A 25,824-nucleotide genomic window follows, 5' to 3' on the forward strand; every position below is an offset into this window, starting at 1 on the left:
CCTGGGCAACATAGTGAGACCCCGTTTCTTAAAACAAAAACAAAACAACCACAAAAACCAGACAGACTCACAGTAGAGAGTGATGGCTCACAGATACAAGGAGAAAAATGAAATCTTTGAGAAACGGCTGAAAACCAAGTTAACTAAAGTGGCTCTTTCTGTCTGCAGATGTTCTGGTCATTTTCTTTTCTTTTTTTTTTTTTTTTTTGGCTTTTCCAAAATTCCCTTCTCTCTTTCACCACTTTGAGTTGAAAGTCAAGATAAATATTTATGCTATATAATAACCCGCCTCCTTGCTACAGCAACCACAAATGTCACAGGTTCCTAAAGACTCTGAGTATTTGTTTTACAGCAAGAAGGTTATTTTTCTAAAACAAACAAGTCCATTTGCTCCACCAGGATACACAATGGGTAAAAATCTAGCTGTTAGGTACTAGCCAGAGATATGGGAAGGAAAAGAATCCCTTCTTTTTCTCTCAACCAGTTTTCCTTTCTAACCCACTTCCTTTTCCAACTGCTGATGAGGCATGTCTAATTTTGCAAAGTGATACTGTGATACTAGAACAGTGAGATGCACTGCCAGCTCCTTCTTCCCCGATACAAAGGACCTCCTACCCTGAAACGTAACCTTACAACTGCAAGTGTTAGATATCACGGTGAACAGGCCTTTAGGAGATTATTTTTAAATGACCAAATATATACCAGTAAGAGAAAACTTCTTGAAAAACTGCTCTGTTATGCAACCTGGGGCTGGAATAAAACAGCAGTAATGGCAACATATATGCAATTCCAAAAAGTACTATGTGTAAACAGCTTACAGTGAAGATGGCGCTATAAAAATGTAACAGACGACTCAGAATTCTTCCAGTTCTCACAATGATACTGAAAATATATGTGAAGAGTTGGGGGGTAACATCATATTTTATGACTTTCAATAATTAATAAACATAAGTATACACTCTACTGCTTTCACTTCAATTCTAATATATTGAAGTTAATCAAAATATATCACAACTTCTCAAAGAAAATACAGAAATTTAATACTCTGAGAAATATGATTCATTCAAACACAGTAGCTGAACGCCATAGAATGCCTAAAGGCGATTCCAGATTCAGACTGCCGAGAACCTTAATGCCCGCCTCACCAACACCACTGGCTGCTATATAACCAGGCTCCTGAAGCTCATCCAGAGAGGAAGGTAACGACCAAGATGAGGCTTAATGAAGCGTGGACGGTTCCAAGCACAGCGCCTGACACACAGAACTCAAACTGTAGCTGTTGTTTCATAAATAATGTCTCAAGAATTCGAGTAAGCTATTTTAGACTCAGTTTAGGTTCTCCAATTTTTAGAAATCTATTCTCAGACAACACTGGAAAAAAAAAATACCCAATTTGAGTGGTAGCCCTGAAAAAAGAAGTTCCAGATACTAGAGCTTCAAATTATATGAATTTAATTATTTGTAGAAACAAGAATTCGAAACCTTCTGCTAGCATACAAAGTCTCATTGTCTTATGAGCAAAAATAATCCACCAGAAAAAGGACCAACTGGATTTAGTTAGAAAGAACACATTAAGAAATTCCCAAGGCTGGGCGTGGTGGCTCATGCCTATAATCCCAGCACTTTGGGAAACCAAGGAGGGTGGATCACGAGGTGAAACCCTTCCTCTACTAAAACACAAAAAAAACAGCACATGCCTGTAGTCCCAGCTACTCAGGAGGCTGAGGCAGGGGAATGAGTCACTTGAACCCGAGAGGTGGAAGCTGCAGTAAGCCGATATCGTGCCATTGCATTCCAGCCTGTGCAACAGTGCAAGACGCCGTCTCAAAAAAAAAAAAAAAAAAAGCATGACTTATAAGGCATATTAATTCTATCTCAATAATGTGGATTTTAAAAAGACATTCTCCAGAGATAGATCAGCAATGATACCTCCTTGGGCTCTGGAGCAGTGCTCTCCTGCTTTCTGTATATCAGAAATTCAACCAATAATGTCTTGCCTCACCAGTGGAACCACTATCTTCAGCTTTCTTACAATAATTAAGAAACTGTCATACCTAGCAAGCCAGGACCCTGCTGGGTGGCATAATATCCTCTCACTTGGCAAAGACGCTATTACTTCAAGAGTATCCTACCTGTCACAGGACCCTGCAACCCCACTCCTAGGTACACACCCTAGAGAACAGAGGTCACAGAGCCACTCGAAAACTCGCACACAATGTGTACAATGGTATTAATAACAGGCAAAAGGTGGAAATAACCCAAATGCCTATCACTAATCAATGAGTAAACAAAATGTAGACTAGACATATAACTGAGTCATAAAAAGGAATGATGTAGTGATGTGTGCTGTGGGGATGAAGCCTGTGAGCATGCTAAGTCAAAGACGCCACACATGAAGCCCACACATCATATGATTCCATTTATGTAGAATGTACAAATGAGCAAATTCAGAAAGACCAAGTAAATGAATGGTTGCCAGGGTTTGGGGGAAAGAGGGCATGAGGAGTGACTGCTAATGGGTACAAGGTGTCGTTTTGGGGTGATTAAAACGTTCGAAAATTTGACAGTGGCGACAGTTGTAAAACTTTGTAAATATACTAAAAACCACTGCATCGTATACTTTTTAGAAGGGTGAATTGAATTTTATGGTACGTAATTATATCTCGATAAAGCTATTATTTTAAAAAAGTATCCTGTATGTAAGTGCATATACATATGTAAAAATGCAAACACACACAATACATTTTATGCGAATTCAGAGACAGACATAGTTTTATATCTACTTAATTTTTTTAGGATTCTAAAATATCAACGTATGTAAGAATACACTAGAATATGACAAAACCTAGTTTGATTATAACTGATATAGTCTAAAAATTTAAACCTTAAGCTCTGTTGAATCAGCAACTTTAAAGTCCTAGAATCAGTAGCAATCTCCTCTCTCCTGAATGAGGTTAAGTCCAATTTCAATGTCGTATGTGTATGGAATTAAGAAACCCTGCAAATTAGACAGTGCGTCTCCAACCACATGAATCGCGGAAGCCACATCTTTTCCACCCTTATCGCCTTTGCAGCACACAGTACAGTCCCCCACGCACATCACAGACCAAATATTAAAGGCATAAAATACTTTTTAAATACTGTTATTTAAAATAGGGCCACAGCCTGGGTAACATAGCAAGACTCTTGTCTCTACAAACAAAGAAACTGGTCAGGTGTGGTGGCACGTGTCTGTGGTCCCAGCTACTTGGGAGGCTGAGGTGGGAGGGTTGCTTGAGCCCAGGCAGTTGAGGCTGCAGTGAGCTGTGACCATGCCACCGCACTCCAGCCTGGGTGACAGTGAGGGACCTTGTCTCAAACACACAAAAAAATAGGGCCATAACGGGAAAACTTTCGCTCAATGTTCTATCCCTTCAGATCAGGTCAGCGAACTTTTCCTGTAAAAGGGCAGGCAGTAAATATTTCAGACTTCATGGACCAAACTGTTTCTAACACAACTACTCAACTCTGTTTCCACAACACAAGGCAGTCATAGACAATATATAAACAAATGGACAGTAAAACAAATGATCTGCTGAGAACCTCAGGACCTTGCTTTAGACCAGTGCTACCCAACGGAACCTTCTACAATGACAGAGATATTTTATTATCTGACTACTGAGCACTGGAAACACGGCTAGTGCGCCTAAGGAACTGAACCTTCAAAATATTTCAAATGTGCCGGGCGCGGTGGCTCAAGCCTGTAATCCCAGCACTTTGGGAGGCCGAGGCGGGTGGATCACGAGGTCGAAAGATCGAGACCATGCTGGTCAACATGGTGAAACCCCGTCTCTACTAAAAATACAATAAAACTAGCTGGGCATGGTGGCGCGTGCCTGTAATCCCAGCTACTTAGGAGGCTGAGGCAGGAGAATTGCCTGAGACCAGGAGGCGGAGGTTGCGGTGAGCTGAGATCGTGCCATTGCACTCCAGCCTGGGTAATAAGAGCGAAACTCCGTCTCAAAAAAAAAAAAAAAAAAAAAAAAAATATTTCAAATGTAAACAGCCACATGTGCCTAGTGGTGACTGTACTGACCAGCACTGCATTTGACTACTAATGAACCAGTTCTACTCCGTTCAAAAACTTAAGGCTAAAAATGAACTGCAATTATTTTACATGATGAATTGGGAGGAGAAAATGACATAAAATCACACTAATTCATAGGTCACACTAGTAAATAATCAAAACTCTAATCAAATCAACCTGCGCTAGGCAGGAGGATACGTGTAGAGCTCCATGTATCTGGACTTGGCCATGCTCTGCCGCGTGTACACCTGCTGGATGCCGGCTCTGAGGTCGTCCCAGATCTGGTCCAGGCCAATCTGCTTCAGGCCGTGGGGGTTCTGGCTCCGGGTTGACGACATTGTGAGGGATGTTCTCAAGTCGTCCAGTGCAGCAATCCCTATGCAAAGTACAGCTAGTTCTCCATTAGATGAAAATATACAGTACCATTCCAAATTTATTCACAGCAGCTCAGAAAGGATGTCCTTTAAATGTAGAGAATGCAATCTCATTGCAGGCAACCTGAGGAAGAAATAAGGAGAATTAGTGGATTCTGTCTGGAGTGTTTTAACAGGGTGACACACACTGATAGAAACACTGAGTCTCCAGGCATTAGCAGGGCCCACTGTAGTCCAGAGACCATTTCTCTATGTAAAAACACACTCATATTAATCATATGGTCTGTGTACCAAAAAAATGCTTAGTTAGACATTTAGTTCAAAATCATGATAGTATTCGCACTCAAGAGAAAGGCTGGGTAAAAGTTCACACAAGCACAACTAACTCTCTTGCTTTTTGCCTTTTAAAGTTATCAAAAATATATATCACTTGGCCAGGTGCAGTGGCTCACGCCTGTAATCCAAGCACTTTGGAGGCTAAGGCGGACGGATCACCTGAGGTCGGGAGTTCAAGAGCAGCCTGACCAATATGGTGAAACCCCGTCTTAAAAAAAAATTTACATATATATATATCTCACTTGACCTAGATGACAATTAGAAAGACAAACGCAAAGAAAAAAGGGCAAAGGATACACTCAGGAATTCCCAGAAACACAAACAGCTAATAAATAGGAAAAATCATTTCACTCTCACAAGTTACCTATGACTTTTACTAACTTTTTACTTAGAACTCAGCAAGAATGCAAATGTTGGTGAGGCTGAAAATGAAAGGAAATAGGCACTCTCTTTTTAAGAAGGGATTTTGGCAAGAATCATCGAGATTTGAAATGTACTCTGAATTTAGAGAGACCTGAGTTTGAAGCTCAGTGCCACTGCCACACCTACTAGGGCAGGTACATGCGGTACTAGGTGAGTTTCCCAACCTTGTGAAGCTTGAATTTCCTAGTCCGAAAAATGGAGGCCAAACACTGTCCTTCAGTGGTTGTTGTAAAGTTCAAATAAGATAACGTACAAGAAAATACTTAACACACAGTAAATGCTTAATACATGCTAGTGGCTATTATTTCTAAGAATATGAAACTTGTGCCAAATACAATTCATAATGCTTCAGCATCTTGACCCATAAAGTAACTTAGGTATTCAATATGGTATCAAATCAGTACTTCTCAATGTACAATATCACAGACATAATTTAAGGACTACCTATGTACATCACATCAAAATGTAAAGGTTTTAAATAGGTATTTCTAGTGTGAATCAAGAAACACTGAGTAATTTAATGGCTTGGTAAAATGTCACTGGGAAGTAAACGCGACCTGGAACAAGGAGGCTAGGTTATTAAGGCCTGCAAATCCATGTCCAAGCTACCCTGTCAAGTAAGGCAGCTCATCCTTTATCCTCAATGGCATTACAGAGTTCTGTGTAATCTAAGGCAAACTTTTTTTTTTTTTTTTTTTTTTTTTTTTTGAGACAGAGTCTTGCTCTGTCGCCAGACTGGAGTGCAGTGGCGCGATCTCAGCTCACTGCAACCTCCACCTCCCAGGTTCAAGCAATTCTCTTGCCTCAGCCTCCCAAGTAGCTAGGACTGCAGGCGTGTGCCAACATGCCCAGTTAATTTTTGTATTTTTAGTAGACACGAGGTTTCACCATGTTGGCCATGATGGTTTCGATCTCTTGACCTCGTGATCTGCCTGCCTCGGCCTCCCAAAGTGCTGGGATTACAGGCGTGAGCCACCGTGCCGGCCATCTAAGGCACATTTAGGGACCCTGTGAGGTCATGCCTATGGAGTAACTCTGAGCCACTGAAACCTATTCTCTAATATTTATTTATATTCTGGGCTATGGAACTTAGTATTTCATGAATCCACATCATTCCAGATGCTAAAATATTTTATGTCTTACATTCAAATAGGTATGTTCAAATGTGGAATATATAAATATCTAAAACAAGGACTTGCTCGAGTTTTAAGAAACTAACAACTCAGCAACCACTCTGCAAACGTTTCCTGTGTGTAGTGTCCATGTGCTTTCCTTTCATCATCTACCTTGGGAAGGTCAACGGCACACACTATTAATAAGCATGTTTGGACTGGTGGCGCCATCTGTTAGGATCTGATAGGATCGACTGTTTGGACCCACCCTACTTTCCCCATCACTTATTTAACTTTTCCCTGAGGAGAAATTATCACTTAAATTCCCTAAACCTGCAGTTCAGTTAATTCTATCTTGGATGAGCTTTCTCATACCCCTCTAGATGCTCTTTTACTCCTCTTCCTTTTCCTTTTAACTTCTATCAGCAACTGAAAATATGTTCTACTCTGCCCCTCAAATGCCTTTCCCCATCAGAGTTGTCCAGGTCAGTGAGTGGCACCACCCCATGTATCCACAAGTCAGAAACCTGGGAATGAGCCTGATGCCACAGCCTTCATCTTTCATATTCAAGGGCTACGGACTTCCACTTTTAAGGTGACTTCAAATTCATTCACTCACCTCCATTTCTTCCTCTAGTAAACATCATCGTCATCATCTCTTACCTGGGCCACTATTTTAGTTGTTTAAACTAGATTCCAGTACCTTGCATCTGCTTGTATCACTCTTGACATAAAAGTCAGCTGCGGGCCGGGCGCGGTGGCTCAAGCCTGTAATCCCAGCACTTTGGGAGGCCGAGGCGGGTGGATCACGAGGTTGAAAGATCGAGACCATCCTGGTCAACATGGTGAAACCCCGTCTCTACTAAAAATACAAAAAACTAGCTGGGTATAGTGGTGTGTGCCTGTAATCCCAGCTACTTAGGAGGCTGAGGCAGGAGAATTGCCTGAGCCCAGGAGGCGGAGGTTGCGGTGAGCCGAGATCGCGCCATTGCACTCCAGCCTGGGTAACGAGCGAAACTCCGTCTCAAAAAAAAAAAAAAAAAAAAAAAGGTTAGCTGCATAAAATTGCTGTTATCCTAAGACGGTGTCATCGTGATTCTGAATAGGCTGTCACCCTAAGAGCAACAGGGAGCCAAGGGAGAGTTTGAAGAAGGGAAATCCTTCATATGGCACTATCAGATCCTTTTCTCTCTCTTCACTTGCCTCTTAACAAAACCTCAACTCTCCCCCTTCCTCCCCTCGGGTTCAGCTGCATGGATGTCCCCTTCCCTGGCCATGCCAGCCTCCTTTCCCAGCCAGAGCATCTCTGCATCTGCTGCTGCTTCTGCCTGCAGAGTACCCACCCCCTGCTTCAAGTTGCCTTCCAGTCATACTTTCAAAGGAAACTTACTAGGAAGTCCCAGAAGCTGTTAGGTTTGCCTTTAAGTGGGATTTTCCCTTCTTAACACTTACTCGAGGCTATAATCCCACACTTGTTTCTGTATTGTAACTCCCTCGCTTCACTGGAATGCAAGCACCACTGGCTCGTGAGAATCTCATATAGAGCCTGGCATGCAGTTCAACAAATATTTCACATAAATAAATGAAGGAATAAATTAAGAAACTGAAAAGCTGTATGTTTTTCAAAGATTTAGAAATAAAATACCAGTATCATCAAGCATCTGAACTTGCTCAAAATCCCTCTTGAGAATCTCTACAAAATTCTGTCTTCTGCTCTTCTAAACTTTTTCCTTCAAATACTGGATTTTAGGCTAAACTTTATGTCTTCCTGTTTCATTTAGTTATGTTTTATATTATTTTGGTCACTGCAAATGTATACATACCCCAAAATAGTGTTTAAACAGGCTTGTGAAAATTACAGAATTTTAGTGACTAGTTAGTTTTAACCAATATTTAGTAGGAAACTACCATATGCCAGGCACCATCTTAGGTATTACTGACTGTTAATAGTAAACCAAAACAGACCTGGTCTACTTTCAAAATGCTACAGCTATAGAATAAAGTGTGTTTATTTATTTTTAAATATGGCAACACTCTGTCACCCAGGCTGGAGTGCAGTGGCAGGATCACAGCTCACTGCAGCCTCGACCCCCTGGGCTCAGGTGATCCTCCCACCTCAGCCTCCTAAGTGGCACTACACATTGGGACAACCACACCTGGCTAATTTTTAAATAATTAATTAATTTTTTTTGTAGAGATGGGGTTTCGCCATGTTGCCCAGGCTGGTCTTGAACTCGTGAGCTCAAGCAATCGTCTTGCCTCAGCCTCCCAAAGTGTTGGGATTACAGGCGTGAGCCACAGGGCACCCGGCCAAGTGTGTCTAAGATGCTGACACATAACTTTTGGTATGTAACCTACTTGTAAAAGCAGAAACTTTACATGCTATGCATTTGTGTACCAAAAGCATTTGTTCTTAAGAGCCAAATATAGTCCCTGGCAATCAGAAGTTAACCTTAAAGACAGTTCTGACCCATCCTTTTCAGATGAAGAAACTAATTCAAAGAAGCAATCAAACTTGGCAAGATTCTAAATGCTACAAAGTAGCAGGACCACAAACTAGTACACTCTAGTCTGAATTTTAGGTTCTTCCATTTTTAAGGTGTCAAAACAGTGAAACCACTGTAAGAGTCATAGGAAAAAAACAATCATCAATTGCCTATTTGTTAAATGACGAAACCCCAACATCTCCAATTAAAAGAGCCGATAGTTTTAAAGAGTTAACAAGTCAGTCCTAATGGTATCAGTATTAAATCTATTCAAAGATTCTGAAATTTAAGAAACTCCCAATTTTTTTTTCTAAAGCTTGACTTTTGAAAAACTAAGATAAACACTGCAACTATGAGGACAATATAAAAGATAAAGTCGAGACACCAGTTTTCCTCCAGCAAAGTTAAAATATACCAAATAAAGTGGTCAATGTGGATTTTTCTCCTTAATACCTCCATTATCCCGTCTCAGCATAAGCACATCAAACATGTTTGTTATATATTCCCTATTCTTTGTATCACATTTGATTCCAATTACGAATCTTAACTCTATTAAAACTCACTGATGGCCAGGCACGGTGGCTCACACCTGTAATCCCAGCACTTTGGGAGGCCGAGGTGGGTGGATCATGAGGTCCAGAGATTGAGACCATCCTAGCCAAAATGGTGAAACCCTACAAAAATTAGCTGGGTGTGGTAGCATGCACCTGTAATCCCAGCTACTTGGAAGGCTGAGGCAGAAGAATTGCTTGAACCTAGGAAGTGCAGTTTGCAGTGAGCAGGTATCGGGCCACTGAACTCTACACTGGCGACAGAGTGAGACTCTGTCTTAAAAAAAAAAAAATACAAAAAAACCCCACAAAACAAACAAAAAAAAACACTCACTGACAATGTACGACATCAAATACAACGTTTCCTGTCACACCGTCAAGTTTACTTGCTGTACACTTTTTGTGTCCAGGTCTACACATGGTAACTTTATGCCATATCACGCCTGTTTATATTCCAAATATGCTGAAAAACTAGCAAAATTTTCTATTCCTGCTGTTATGTGATTTATTCTTCTCTATCCATTCCCTTTTCCTAGTTGTTCCCACTGAGTATCTAAAATTCATGCATAGTTGATCTGAGGTTTTCAAAAATTCATACTTAAGTGGGCGGGCTTAAAGAGGATGGCCTAATCTTACATTTTCAATATCCCCTAGAGAGCCTCACCTATGTACTTAAAACATGAATAACAAATATATCAAAGAAACCTAAAACAAAGTCTAAAGGGAAATGTTAGAAGTAAGCACATCACGAAACTGTCTTAAAGGACAGATAGGCCAGATACATGCTGGGCAGTTAACAGAGACTGTGAGCAGGTTCCAGGTGGGGCTCTCTGGAGCAGATGCTGAGACCTGGCTTGGTTGGAAGGCACTTCTTAGAGATGGGCACCCATGAGATGACAAAGAGGAAGCAGACAGGGCACTGAAAAGATGAACTGTGATGTAGGCCCTATAAAGCCAGCACCAGCCTGGCAGGGAACTTTTTAACAATTATTGCCAGAGGGTCTCACATGGGCTGCAGGCCAAACCTTTAACTCCCACTGGGTTGAGAAGGGCACAGCCTAGACCAGGCGGCTCTGCAGCTGAAGCTCAATGGCACTAACACTGGGAGTCAAGTCTTTCCTTGAAGGGGCATCTGGGTGGGCCACCTCTGTATCTACCAGCCAGCTCCAATGGATACAAGAGGCTCAGGTAGTGGTTTTCCAGTTTAGAGGGGTGTGTGTGTGTGTGTGTGTGTGTGTGTGTTTGAGTGCCCATGCTTAATCTGCTGAAGCATCACTCAAGTATCTGGTGAATGGAACTGACTGTAAAGCTGCTTGGAACAATAAAATAGAATATAGGTGCCCACAAAACATTTGCTTCTCTGTTAATGTTGAAGTTTAATTTACAAACTAAATTAAAATGGTGGTGAGGATATATCCACCATCTCATAATCAGGCCATCAAAAAATGTCAATCTTAAGCAGATTTTATAAAAGTCAGAGAGGTTCCAATGGTTTTAAGGTAAGGGGTAAAGGTATTTCCTCATAAATCACATCTCATAGCTAGAAAACTTAGGAGGTCCCCAAACCTAAAGATATTAAAAACAAAAAATATACATATACTTAAGAAATCAGGTAGTTTTCAAAAGTACTCTAGTATAGGAGATCCTTGGCATTGCAGGAGTTACTAATCAGGGTAATGAATATCCACGAGTTTCAGGTGTGTAACCTGTTGATGTGCCACCTCCTGGCTTGGACACACAGCTGGCTGGTGAGTGAAGCAGGCCAACAGCAATGGCAGCCACAGGGCCCCTCACAACTTCAGCGTTCTCTAGGTGGCCAGCCCAAACCATGCTCACGAACTCTCACTAATCCCCAGAGAGAGATTATCATTTTCTTGACAGGAAACCAAGGCACAAGATGCAATCAGTCAAGAACAAGAAGCAATGGCAGAGCCAGCTGTGCCTCCACTCACACTAGCTGCTGGCTCACGGAGCCTGCATGAGTTTTTACCGCAGACACACACGTGCCACAGTTATCCTTCACTTACATCTAACCCTTGGAAGATAATGGAACACAACAGTCAAAATAAACAGGTCTAACAGAAGGTCAGTCATATATTTAAGAACTTGTCTCACAGAAAAGACTGTGATTCCAAAGGAAGATGAAAGCCAACAGAATCAATATTAAACAAGCTCCCTAACAATTCCAACTGTGAACTAATCAAACAGGCTGTTTCTCAAGATTAACGGTGCATAAGAGTCCTTCATTGAGTAGAAGTGTGAACTAACTAAATGACCTGCAAAAGTCCTGAAAAATATATCTTCTTTGATATTAGTAATTCAGTTTCATCCATGCATACTGAAAGAGCTTTTGAAAAAGAGCACTTACAACAGTCTTCTACTAAACACTAATTGGGACATCAACTGAACTGAACATCAAGGGAATTTGGGAAGTACTAGCTTTAGTGAAGTTAAATACTTCGTTTGCCACAAGACTTCAGAGGTCTTGATAAGTGAACATGTCTCATGAATTTCCAACAGAAAAGCAGTATAAAGCATCTTCTCTCAAACTTACTTGGCCACGAAATACTTTTTCCTTAACATATCTCGAGACCAGTAGTGCTTCAAGAAAATCTCAGTATTTCAAGGAACATGACTTAAAAATGGAAGAAAAAAAAAAAATCTGTGCTGACCCCTACTGACTTCCAGCTCTTTGGGGTTCAATCATACACTGGTTTGACAACTTTTTTCACTTAAGAACGGTATTACCTCACTTCACTTAATGAAATATACCTCGTTTTCTTTTGTGAGTCATAAACTATTCCATTATTCATCAATAATAGTACCTTACAAAAGCGTTCAAGTATTTACTTAACAATTATAATACTGCAACAAGCAGCCTTAGAAGTATTTACTTTTTACTTACTCGAGTGATTAATACCTATATATACCCATCTGATAAATATGATATTGACTATGATAACATCTACTGAGACAGGAAACATCAGAGAGGAACAGATCTACAGGAGGGCAGCTGCCCTTGGATGTGTGAACCTGAGGTCTTTGTGAATCATCCCAGACAGCTGGACACACAGGCCACAGCACGGAAGAGAAGGGAGCCCTACAGAAAGCCGATCTCTGGTGTCTACCACCTGATTCTGGGAACCACAGTTCCTCAGGAATGCGACAGAGAGACAGCCCAAGCTGAGTCCTGAGTAACATTTAAAAACTGACTAGATAATGGAAAACCCAGAGTTTGTAACTGCAAAGTTACAGCCAAAAACAAAGAGCAGGAACCCAAGCCTGGAAGCCAAGAGAAGAAAAGGCAGTGATTGCATAAAACGGTGTGACCTCGTAAGTTATTTCATCTCTCTTAATCCGCCTCATGGGTTTGTGGTTAAGGATTAAATAAGGCAACACTGTTTCAAAAACGCTAACTATTACTTGAGCAGAAATCTAAGTGGAATGGGTGGGGAGGACAGAAAAGACAGACCATCTTAAGCACGTGGGCTGTGAAGGAGTAAGAAAGCTGGAAAGGGCATGCTGCCAACAGGCTCAGGTGCCTCGCCCTCTTCTTGCTTCTGGCTAGGAAGCGGTTTGGTAGGGGGGAGGTCTCAGTCAAGGTGGACTGTGGGAGCATCACCACCACAGCAGTCCAGGTGGGAAGGCTCGGCAGGGCCCCACTTGCAAATGACTGCAACAAAACAGAGCTCATGGAAATGAGAGGCTGAAGCCTGGGGTGGCCTGCAACCATCTTTGGTAATAGGTGTCAGCAGTGGACAGGAAGGTTCTGGGCTGTGCCAGAGTGTCCAATTAATTTCTGAACTCTGGTGGTTAGCAGATGACCACTGCAGGGAGAGAAATGGCTAGTGCAGCAGAGGAACTCCAAAGTCTTTCTCTGGGTCTATGGCTGTCAACCCCCAGGAGGAAGCAGTGGACCCTTGCCTGCAGCCTGGAGGCCTGCAGGATGTCAGAGGACAAGAACAGCCACACCTAGAGAGGGCTTTAAGGAGTATTAGTCTTTATGGAATAGCAATGGGGTTGAAGCAGTGTGAGAAGCAGCTATGGAGGATTTCCCATTCATGGATGAGGACTCCAGAGAGGTCCAGGAAGAACTGAGGTGGGTAAAGAAGTGATGGGAGTGGAGTGGGGAGCCCCAGTCAGAGGATGTAGCAGGCAGCTGAGGGTGTTTGTTAGTGCAGAAGACAGAGAGATGACCTGACGGCCCGCATCAGTCAGTGACCATAGTGAGATCCACTGGGGATTCAAACCTCCAGCTTCAGGAGCAGGGAGCTTCCGCTTTATAATTTTCAGCCACGGCCCCAAGATTGGACAGGGCCAAGCATTTCTTCATCACCTATCTAACCAATAATGCCTTATGTATTCTCCTAATCTATTATTACTTTGACAATTCCTAAATATACAATAGAGCAGAATATAACTTCTTAGAATTAAAACTTTAAGAATTTTAAGCTTTACTTGCAGTGTGGCACATAAGGTGTGAAACTGACAGTAAAACAACTTAGACCTAGAGAAACTCTTGTATATGAACACTAGAAAATATGCAAGCACATGCATTTGCTGCTCTGTTTATAAGAGAAAAACAAACAAACCTGGAAACAACCCACATGTCCCCCAACAGGAGAATTCCCAACTAAGCAGTGGGACAGTCAACAGACCTCACAAAATGAGCCAACTTCAGCTACACACTTCAACATGGGTGAAGTTCAGGAGTCTTGAGTGGAAAAAAGGTAACAAAGGAATATAAACAGTATATCATTTTTATATCTAAGATTAATTTTAAAAGAGTATTCTATGAAAAGAGAGATTATTAGCTCTCCCCGACATGAACGAAAGGCACCATCATGAACCACACACATTTATCTGCTTAAAACACTGGCTACTGTGGTTTCCTTGTACTTACGTTAAAAAAAAAAAAAAAAAAAAAAAAAAAAAAAACTAGCTAGAGATACATACTTTTGTGATTATTGATATGATGGCTGGGATTTACTTTAAAATTTTGCAGAGGAAAAAAAGCTGAGAGGTACATTACAGTTTCTACTTTCCATAATAAAAAGCTAACAAAAAACTCAGCAAACCCATGTAACATAAGTAAAAATAGAAGCAAAAGCATTTGGGGGAGGGGCAGATAATTAAAATGTTGTGGGGTAACGATGGGTTTCGGAAGAAGCACTCAGAGAGCTTCCACAGTACTGGAAATATTCTATGTCTTAGAGGGGAAATGGGTTTGCTAGTGTCCACTGCCATAGGAAGCTTGCTTCTTAACATGGAACATGCTGCGTTCTCTTGTGATCTATTTGCTACATACATAAGAAAACAATCGAGCAGGTTAAAGGATACTCTATGCCACTCAGAACTGAGACTACAGCTCAAGCTCAGAAATTCTTGAATTCCATAAGAAATTATTAAATCATCTTTAAGTTTTAAATGAACGGAATGCCTGAAAAAGAAAGAGGTTAATAATACACAGCCAACCAGAGTTTTAAGTGTACGGCCAAGATTAGGTAAAACTGTGTAGGCAAGAAAACTGAAACTTCACGTTATATATCCACTCCACAAAAAGCTCTGTTGAGGATTTTAATAACACATTTCTACAGTTTCAAGTTAATTTCAGGAATAAGAAAATCAGCAACAAGCCACTGGATCTGTTGTGGCACCTTCTACTTTGCCCAACCCTCGACGACGGCTCCAAAGGGCTCCTCACTCCAGCTCTTCCTCCTCCTTCCACTGGATCTTCCAAAGGCCACAGACTCACGTTCAAAACCGAACTCCTCTCCCTGCCTTCCTTCTCAACTTAGTTAACAGAAGCCTCGGCTGCTCAACTTGGAATCCTAGGAGTTAACGAAAGCACCACCTTCTCTTCTAATTGCCCAAACATCAAATCCTATCTATTTTCCTCATGTTTCCTCCCCATTCCCTCTACCGAGACTTTCAACTGAGGGTCATGCTTAGTCTCCCGACTGGTGTCTCTCCCTTCTGTATTTCCCATTGGCTTTGATTCCTCTCTATTCTCATCCCTGATGAAAACTCAGTTCTATGATTTCCATCTCCTTATCCTACTTCTCTTTACACTCCCAACTGCTAGAGTCTAGGTATTATTACCTCTCATCTGGCTCACTAACTAAAGGGTCTTCACTGGTCCCACCCCCTCCAATCCATCCTCCATATTGTTGCCCCACAATTTCTAAAACACAAACAGACACTCTGTAACCGAATGAACTCCAGGGACCTTCTTCTATCCGCTACGTTTCAATTACCCACACCCATGGCACCTCCAGAATGTCCATTGAGTAGAACTGTTCCATGTCAGCTTATTAACTACATAAAGAAAGGAACGGATATTTACTGTAGGCTGCTACGGTAGACTCTGTGCAACCGCTTTACTTGATTTACTCCTCACAGTAAGTATATTCTCTGCATGTATGAGCTACATTTCACAAATGAGGAAGCTCAGGCTCAGAGGTGTTACCCATGCTGTTTCCTTAGGAAGGCAGGAGTGTCTCATTCCACCTCCTTAAGAAGTGTGCTACCAAGAGTCTCTCCTGCATTTGACGTTACAACCTGGCTTCAAAAGGAAGCATGAAAAAGACAAGTGAAAGTTTTGTGATATGAATATGTAATGACAAGTCCAAATTGCTGCCAATGAATAGGTCAGAAAAGAACTAGCAAATTCATGAGCTTGACTTTTCTTTATATTTACATTCCCAAAACTATTTAAAATTCTACTTTGTTTGGATCTTCACTCATTAGTATTTGAATGTTATTTTATGTTTTTTAATCAAGAAGAAATCTGAACAAAGATACCAGGACAGGGACTAAAATATAGACCAAGAACTTGTGCATTCAGTATCTGCACATTTACCAAGAAGGACATTTACTACATTAGATAAGACTACATGAGTTTATTACTGAAATTCAAGGCATGAAAACTCTGCACTTAACTTATAAGATGTATACTATCCCTTTTGAAATAAAACTACGAAACTCCCATTCAAACTATTAAAATTGACAAGTAGCATAAACAAATTTCAATAAACACCCTAGCAGATGACTTCCTAGAGGGACTAAGTTTTATCTCTACTTATTTAAAGCCATTCTAAACCTTTAAGTCCGCTGGCTATAAAGACAGAGAAATAAACACATACCCAAGTAAGAAATGGGTTCTGCTGCTTTTGCTAATTCCAAGTCAAATTCTCAGACATGAATTTATCACATATGCTTGCACTGCCTTGTTCATGTGGTTACTCAAAGCTAATAATTAAACATCTGGGGCATTAAAAGACCATGTTCAGTCAACACAAATCTGTCACATGCTCTATTAATTCTACCAGATACCAACCCCCCACAAAACAAAAAGACATCCATCCACCCAAAGACTTGTACATGAATATTCACAGCACTTCATAATAACCCCAAAGTGGAACAACCCAAATGTCCACCAACAGGGGAGAGGATAAGCAAAATGTGAGGCAGTCACACAATAATACCAAGTAGTCATACTATTTGGCAATTTAAAAAAAATCAAGTACTGGCCAGGTGCGGTGGCTCAAGCCTGTAATCCCAGCACTTTGGGAGGCCGAGGCGGGTGGATCATGAGGTCAAGAGATCGAGACCATCCTGGTCAACATGGTGAAACCCCGTCTCTACTTAAAATACAAAAAAATTAGCTGGGCATGGTGGCGCGTTCCTGTAACACCAGCTACTCAGGAGGCTGAGGCAGGAGAATTGCCTGAACCCAGGAGGCGGAGGTTGCGGTGAGCCGAGATCGCGCCATTGCACTCCAGCCTGGGTAACAAGAGCAAAACTCCGTCTCAAAAAAAAAAATATCAAGTACTGATGCAGTGTAAATGAACCTCAAAAATATTAACACAAAGTGAATGCCAGATGCAAAAGACCACACATCATATGACTCAATAATTACATGAAATGTCCAGAATAGGCAACTCTATCATGACAAAGTAGGTTAGTAGTTGTTTGGGGTCGGGGGGGAGGGTGGGAATGGGGAGTGGCTACAAATAGACACAAGGGATCTTTTCAGTGTGATGGAAATGTTCTAAAATTGCATTGTAGTGATGGCTGCACAACTCTAACTTTACTAAAAAATAACAGAATTACACATTTTAAATGAGTGAATTTTATAGTACATGAATTAAACCTCAATAAAGCTGTTAAGGGGGAAAAAAAAAACAGACTTAAAGCATGCTAGCTGTAAATCTTGTGGGTCAGATTCAGTTCATTCACAGAAAGGAATGCATCTCTGCAAGACGACCAGGTTCTGTGTACATATGGGTCTTGGCATCAGCCCTAAAAGCAACATTACTGAGTATTCTACCAGAAAATCAGCTTTAAGAAATGCTATGTAAAACATTACCAATAGAGGGGTTTACGCTCCCACAACAATATATCAACAGGTGAAAACACAAATGTCAAAGCTTTGCTTGCAGGTATTGGAAAAGATACCATATGGCATGCATGATTTGCTGCCATATTAAAGATAAAGGCAAAAGTGGCAATTCAAGTTAATAGGCAAAAGAAGTCATTTCAGGCTACAATTATCAGGAAGCCTTTACAGAATGTGTTTTTTGAGTGTTTCTCAGAGGATGAGCAGGAATTGAACAGCAGCCGAGGCACAGGGAAGGTGATGTCCAAGGAAGACCAGCACGATGCAGAAAAACAATTGCAGGAGCCCGGTGAAGGATTTGTGTAAGTCGTGAGAGGTAGCGGCTGGGTTGGTGGTAACAGGATGCAAGGTCTTTATTCCATGAGGGTGACAGAGTTATGGAAGGTTTCAGAGAAGACAAGTGACACTGAGCTAACAGCTCAACTTTGACCAACAGCAATGGAAAAGGAGAGGCCCAAGACACGGGCGACACGATGCAGTTACCATGGTGACTGGTCTGACTGGATGCGGTGGGAGAGGTAAGAAGGAATTCAGGATGACACAGACTCTAGTTTATACTTTCCAACTTCCAACAATTCATTTCTGGATTCCAGAACTTGACAGACACTGCTTTCAAAATTCAAAACAAGGCCGATGTGGTGGCCTGTAATCCTAGCACTGTGGGAGGCTGAGGCGGGCAGATCACCTGAGGTCAGGAGTTCGAGATCCAGCCTGGCTAACTTGGTGAAACCCCATCTCTACTAAAAATATAAAAATTAGCCAGGTGTGGAGGTGCATAACTGTAATCCCAGCTATCTCGGAGGCTGCGACAGAAGAATTGCTGGAACCCGGGAAGTGGAGGCTGCAGTGAGCAGAGATCACTCCACTGCACTCCAGCCTGGGCGACTGAGCAAGACTCCAACTCAAAAAAACAAAACAAAAAACAAAGTTCAAAACAATGCAGCTATTGCTGAGGAAATGTTCCATGATAAAAATAGGAATTTGCTAGACCTAATAACATGACAGATGCCTTTCTCCTTTGACCTGGCAATCCACTGCTAGTAATCTATTCCCAAAATATGCCAGCCAAAACCACAAGAAGTGGTAAATTCAAATTGTGTCGCTGCAAAAGCCTTGAAATCAACCCCAAACCCATGAGTAGGGGACAGGAAGACTTAAGTTAGGACAATGGAGCACTGTGCAAAAGATAGAAAGAAACTGTTAAGAAAGGACCTCCTCATACTGATTAGAAAGTAAATTCTTAGCAGATACTTAGCTGAAAACAGGCACTATTTATGTGTGAGGGGAGTAAATCCTAACACGTAAATGTAGATATTTTCCTTCCCAGAAGAAAAATTGGGAAGCTAAACTGAACACTAATATAAAATGGTTACCCACAAGGGAAGGAGAACACAGTGGGGGAGGTGGGTGGAAGTGAGACTACAGTGGGGTCCATGGATGAATTTCAGGGAGCTTCTGAATGTAGAAGGGGCAAAAAAAATTATGTCTTTATTTCTAGTAACCTCTGATGGAAATTTGACAATTCCTTTGGTTATAAATGCAGGCAACAGATTCAGTACTTTTAAGAAAATGCCTAACATTGTCAGTAAGAAATCACAAAGATTTTCATTATTCCATGCCAGCCATTGCCAGTATCATTTATGCTCATCAACACCTTGAAATTATAGTAGTTACATAGGAAGTCTGTAACTACCAGATCTAGGAAGATGTCTGCATGTGTTAGCCTGTGTAATTATCAGGAATGGGCATGTTTGCTACACTTTTGCTATACTTTTGATACTTTTTATGATTTTAAAAAAGCAAAAAAGTTATCCTGTAAAAGCTAGTACAACATCTTGGAGCCATCTGTGGCCTGCAGGATCTCAAGCAATTCTAGCCTCTGCCTTAGGTAATTATCTGGCAACAACATAATTTTAAATAAATATGAACTCACAAATGCAAAACATCACGGCAGTTCTAGGTTATAGGATGATTATCCAGACATATATTTATATGAAATTCTTTATATCACTAAATTGAACACTCAGTTTAAAAATTCTCATGCTGGCAAAACCCCAGGAGTAAAGGGAGTTAGAAAGAAAAAACCCTCTATAAGAAAGTGAGGATTAACAGAAATAGGTAAGTTACGAGAAGAAGCCTGAAACTAGAAAGAAGATGAAGAGCTTAATTTTAGATAAGCTGAATGTAAAGTGATTATTTTTTAAAAGGCAGGCAGGTAAAAAATTGTAAATGAAAGGAAATCACACCTGAAGAAATAAATTTAGTAATAGACAAGTAAAATTGTTGGCATCAATACAAACAAAAATCTTCAAAGCGTGAAGAAAGAACTTAATTGAGATGAGGACTAAAACATTGTACTTCAAGGATGTGGGGAAAGCAGTCCCTTGCCTCCGACCCCTCCCAAAAAAAGGAGAGAGAATGCTTGCAAGAGACAGAATACATAAGCAGGAGAACAAGAAGGCCAGAAAACAAGCCTAAGGAGGCTCAGCCATGAAACTTCTAGTCCGACAGTGTTAATGTTGAAGATAAATCAAAGGTCTATTATGAAAAAGTCACTCACCGTGGTAAGTGCCAGGAGACACCGCCTTCAAGAACGTAACTCCAAAAGAGTAGAAAGCGATGAAGCCTGGCCCCAGCCAAGTAGAAATGGAAATGACTTGCTCAAAGTGATGGTGAGAAGAGGATGGTGGACTCCGTCACTGGCAGAAACCACCAAATACCTGCCTCTGCTGACATCACTGTCACAAGACGATCCTCAGTACTGACTCAGAGAGCGTGAAGACTTATTACCCCATTCACCATGATACAATGACTGGTAGGAGTGAGACATGAAATTTCCTTTTAAATTCTAAAGCCAGTATACACTCATAATTACAACAAACTTGCAAATGAATGAACATGACAAATATCATGTCTTCCAAAACCACACACCTTATTCAAAAATAAGGCACAACTCAGGAGGCTGAGGCAGGAGGAACGCTTGGGTCCAGGAGTCCCCGGCTGCAGTGGACTGTGATCATGTGACCATATTCCATCCTGAGGGACAAGGCAAGACCCTGTCTCAACACACACAAAAACAACAAAGTACAACCAATAATACTTCCAGCAGCATTCTCACAACAGAACTTCTGTGTATATCTCTCAGCTGGATATATGGAACCCTGGATTCAAAGTCTGGTATAAAGACGACCATGTTCTGCCCAGGTGTGTTCATGCTTTCCATTGCCCTCTAAAACAAGTCCCTTTGGCAACCTCAACAAGATGACCCCCACTCAGATCACCACCAGAGGGCACTGAGAAAATACCACACCAATCCCTACAGAGGAGAGAGACAGACTCCAAACCAGCCAGCACTGCTGTTCAGATTCTCTCACAAGGGGACGTTGGTTCCTTCTATAAAGCCAGTTCTAATTCTGTTCATTCGTTTTTAAGTTTTCCTCTAAAAATGAAGCACCAAGGAGTGGGATGAGGAGAAACTGGCCAAAGGTACGAAGTTTCAGTTAGATAGGAGGAAGCAGCTCAGGAGGTCCAGCACCCAGCATGGTGACTACAGCTAATAATAACGTTCTGTAGATGTGAAAACTGCTTAAAAGCAAAACAAAAGAGAAAAAAAATGCTTATAGTACATCTTTAAAAAAAATATTAAGTATGTGAAGTGACAGATATAATTAACTTGATTTAATCACTTCATGATGTGCAGTGTACATATATCAAAACATCAGGTTGTATACCGTAAATACATGTTTTGTCAATTATACCTTAATAAAGCGGGGAGTAGAAATTAAACACAAAAATACTACCTTCTTAGAATTGCTATGAAGAATGAATTAGTAGAGCCTCCAAGTTTTACTACAGTTCCAGCTACTTGGGAGGCTGAGGCAGGAGAATCGCCTGAATGCAGGAGCGGACGTTGCAGTGAGCCAAGGTCTCGCCACTGCTGCACTCCGGCCTGGGTGACAGAGACTCCATCTCAAAAAAATATACATATAAAATACACACACATGCTAATTTAATTAATTCCCTCAAACACACGCACACATACAATTTTATAATTATGAGAATTCTCAGATATCATTAAGTACAGAATTTTTCTCCTACAAACATCTTAGAAATTAAAAAACAATTTTTGTTCTCTTAGAGTTGGTACTAGGATAAGTAATAGAGGAGGATCCTTTTAAATCCTAAAAAGTCCACACACAATCACTAAATGCCTTAAATATTGTTCAATTCACAAATGAATCTTAGTCAACATCTATGTTCTATTTTACTATATGACGTCCAAGTAGGATGCCACACACGTCACTGGCATAAACTGCTCCAGAAAACCTGAAAACTTAACAGAAAACCACAATCACATTATATGTATCAGGTGTTAATAAAGACTGCCCAGTTTGTCTAAATAAACTAGTTTTAACTGTTAAGGACTGAATTCCAGTTCTCAGTTTCACCACAATGCTTTTATTCAGTTATCTACATTGAATCCTAATTACTCAATGGTCTAGATTGGTACTTTCATGTATTTTGTTTCCAAGTATTTTCATTCACTTTAAGACAAGAAAAAATGGTACTACATTTGATCATAATCATCTACATCACACACGCATTTCAAACTGAGGGCTGCAATTCATTACTGTATAGATCATGAAACTAACTTAGTAAAAGGGAACTTTTTAAAAAATGAAATAGAATAAAAGCTCATAGAATGTAACAAGGTAAGTATTACTCAGTGCATTTTTTTTTTTCCAGTTATGTCTGTGTGGGTTCCGGGTTATCCCACAGAAAACATTTTACTAAAGAAACAATTCAAGAGGCACTGATTGGCAGTACACAGTGACAAATTTCAAACAGCTAATATAGAAATGTATGTGATGTCTCTTGAACTTCACAGTTCTGGCTCCACAAGTCACTGGCAGTGTGAGCTTGGTCAGATTCCTTAACTTCTGTGCCTGTATTTCATCATTTGTACTAGGGATAATACTGTAGTACCTGTTGTATAAAGTGGCTGTGGGGAATAAGTGAGTCATGAAAATAAAATGCTTAGCAGAGTCCCTGAAACACGCATTTGCTACTTACTATTCATGTTAACACTACTACAAAGGGTTTCTAATATCTATGAAATTCCTAAGATAGTCCTTAAATGTTAAACCAGTCATGCTTATTTTTAAAGTCAAATGATGTATATTAATGTTGTCTAAAAATGCCACAATAAATGTGATAACTGATGACACAGAAGTGATGCTTCTCCAAAATTACCACCAAAATGTATCTTTCAGCAGAGGGTGGAGGATTTCTTTGTATTGGGACAGAGCTGGGGATCCAGCCTAAGCTGTGACAGAGTTCAAATTTTCCTTGAAGTATCACTCTATCTCAAAATTCACATGACTCTTTCACTGTAACATGAAATATATAACAGAATACTTTAAAACACCAGCTTGACAGGGCTTCCTAGCTCTCTTTCTAGTGAATGAATGGGCTGCTGTTGTATGAAATCCACTGACTTTGGAAAAGCCGCTACTGAAGAGCTTTCACTGCACATCAGCATCCAAGAAGTTTCTCTTCTGTCTTCACACTATGGTATTTTCAGAAGCCAGCCCAACACAAATACAAAGATACAAAGCGCAAGCCATTCTGCCCTCCTTTTAGGGGGCCTGTAGACACTGGTGCTCCAGGCCACCGAGCACGGAAGGCCAGATGTGTACCACCTGGAGGGTCTTTCCCTCTTCCAGTGAGCCGTGCACACGAGGACCACTTCCGTAAAGGATGCCCTTAGTCAGCCACAAATGCTATTAACTCCCAATCAAATGAAAAATCTCAACTCACAGTTCCCACAATCCTATTCAACTAATTTCCAAATTTTCCTCATGTGTGGTGAACGGTATGCCCTGCCGTTGAGTGTGAGCCCTTGAATACGTATCTGCTCAACAAGCAGATTTTGGAAGCTAGTGTTATCACTAAGTGAACATGAATCTTTTCGCCAATAAGAACACCTCTTTTCATTATTTTTCTTTCAACTAAGATAATTTAACCCTGAGTCAAAAATTCTGATCAGCAACTTTCCCTAGCTGAGCAAACCTTCAAATACACTTTCCATTTCATTACAAACTGGTTCAAAAGGAGAAAGGGTGCTACCATGCTGTTTATTTGATTTAGGGCTTTTATGTTTTGTGTTTTAAAGACAACCACTTTATCCATCCCCCTAAAGGAACTGGGCACAGTTAAGTGATACCTCTTTCAGGTAAGATGCTCCTGACACATGTCCCCAGTGGTCCCGGGGCCACTCAAGGCTCACAGTGATCAATGTCACCCACTGCACCTGTGATTCCACCGGTTCTCTGCATATATGTTCAATGCAGCATTTGCTAAAAAGCATCTTGTTGAAAATGTCCTTACTAGCTATTACAACATCAAGTACTTAGAACTCTTTAGTATTTTCCAAAATTATAAACACTGGGAAGAGGGTATGGGGAGAAACATACATGCAGAGAAGTGTGTATTTAAACCTGGGCTTTAAACCAGTCAAGAATAAATAATTTGGAAAAACAGTTTCTCAAATTTGAGTATGTCTTCTGAGCTCATAGAAATCTGTCACTCGATAACCTTCAACAAGAGACATGGTTCTTTTGGGGAGAGGACTTTTTAAATTTTGCTTCCCACTCTGTCTCAAAACAGTCTGGCCATACCTATAATAAAGGAGAAAATGTGGGCTGGACATAATGGCTCATGCCTGTAATCTAAGTACTTTGGGAAGGCAAGGTGGGCGGATCACCTGAGGTCAGGAGTTTGAGACCAGCCTGACCAACATGGTGAAACCCTGTCTCTACTAAAAATACAAAAAATAGCCAAGCATGGTGGCAGGTGCCTGTAATCCCGGCTACTGAGGAGGCTGAAGCAGGAGAATTGCTTGAAAACCAAGCAGTGGCCGGGCGTGGTGGCTCAAGCCTGTAATCCCAGCACTTTGAGAGGCCGAGGCGGGTGGATCACGAGGTCGAGAGATCGAGACCATCCTGGTCAACATGGTGAAACCCCGTCTCTACTAAAAATACAAAAAATTAGCTGGGCATGGTGGCACGTGCCTGTAATCCCAGCTACTCAGGAGGCTGAGGCAGGAGAATTGCCTGAACCCAGGAGGCGGAGGTTGCGGTGAGCCGAGATCGCGCCATTGCGTTCCAGCCTGGGTAACAAGAACGAAAACTCCGTCTCAAAAAAAAAAACAAAAAAACACCAAGCAGTGAGCTGAGACGGCGCCATTGCACTCCAGCCTGGGCGACAACAGTGAAACCCCATCCAAAAAAAAAAAAATGTGGTAAAATCTGTAGCATCAGCTTTGCTTATTATTCTGAAACAGTGATAAGCCTCTAGACATTTGCATTTGCTCGTAGTTTTTATAGAAATGCCCCTAATCAAGATGTGCCTTTCTGTGTAGTTACAAAAGTTTCTAGTCAATTTCCCTCATGGTCTGTACAACTTGTATTTATTTGTTACCCTAAGAGTGGTGGGTTTGGGGGGTTATTGTTAAAGGGCAGAGACACAAAAGCATCAACAATAATTTAAACCTACACTTTTTTTTTTTTTTGAGACAGAGTCTCACTGTGTCGCCAGGTGCCAGGCTGGAGTACAGTGGCACAATCTCGGCTCACTGCAACCTCCACCTCCTGGGTTCAGGCAATTCTCCTGCCTCAGCCTCCCGAGTAGCTGGGACTACAGACGTGCGCCACCATGCCCAGCTAATTTTCATATTTTATTAGAGACGGGGTTTCACCATGTTCACCAGGATGGTCTCGATCTCTTGACCTCGTGATCCACCCGCCTCGGCCTCCCAAAGTGCTGGGATTACAGGCGTGAGCCACCATGCCCGGCCCCCCCCCCCTTTTTTTTTTTTTTTTTGAGACAGAGTTTCACTCATGTTACCCAGGCTGGAGTACAATGGCGCGATCTCGGCTCACCGCAACCTCTGCCTCCTGGGTTCAAGCAATTCTCCTGCCTCAGCCTCCTGAGTAGCTGGGATTACAGGCACGCGCCACCATGCCCAGCTAATGTTTTGTATTTTTAGTAGAGATGGGGTTTCACCATGTTGA

At 41.3% G+C, this 25,824-nt stretch overlaps 1 protein-coding gene across 2 annotated transcripts in view; it reads right to left on the minus strand.

The window, feature by feature from the left end:
• The window catches only part of CUL1 (cullin 1), a 103,779-nt gene that overhangs the window by 65,361 nt on the left and 12,594 nt on the right, over positions 1-25,824 (minus strand). For both annotated transcript variants that reach the window (XM_039472738.2, XM_039472737.2), the window contains exon 2: positions 4,265-4,564. In XM_039472738.2, coding sequence (XP_039328672.1) covers positions 4,265-4,404 — 140 coding nt within the window. In that variant the 5' untranslated portion in view covers positions 4,405-4,564. The remainder of the gene's footprint in view (positions 1-4,264; positions 4,565-25,824) is intronic.

The sequence above is a fragment of the Saimiri boliviensis genome, chromosome 10 (genome assembly GCF_048565385.1).
Source record: "Saimiri boliviensis isolate mSaiBol1 chromosome 10, mSaiBol1.pri, whole genome shotgun sequence".
Taxonomy (NCBI): domain Eukaryota; kingdom Metazoa; phylum Chordata; class Mammalia; order Primates; family Cebidae; genus Saimiri; species Saimiri boliviensis.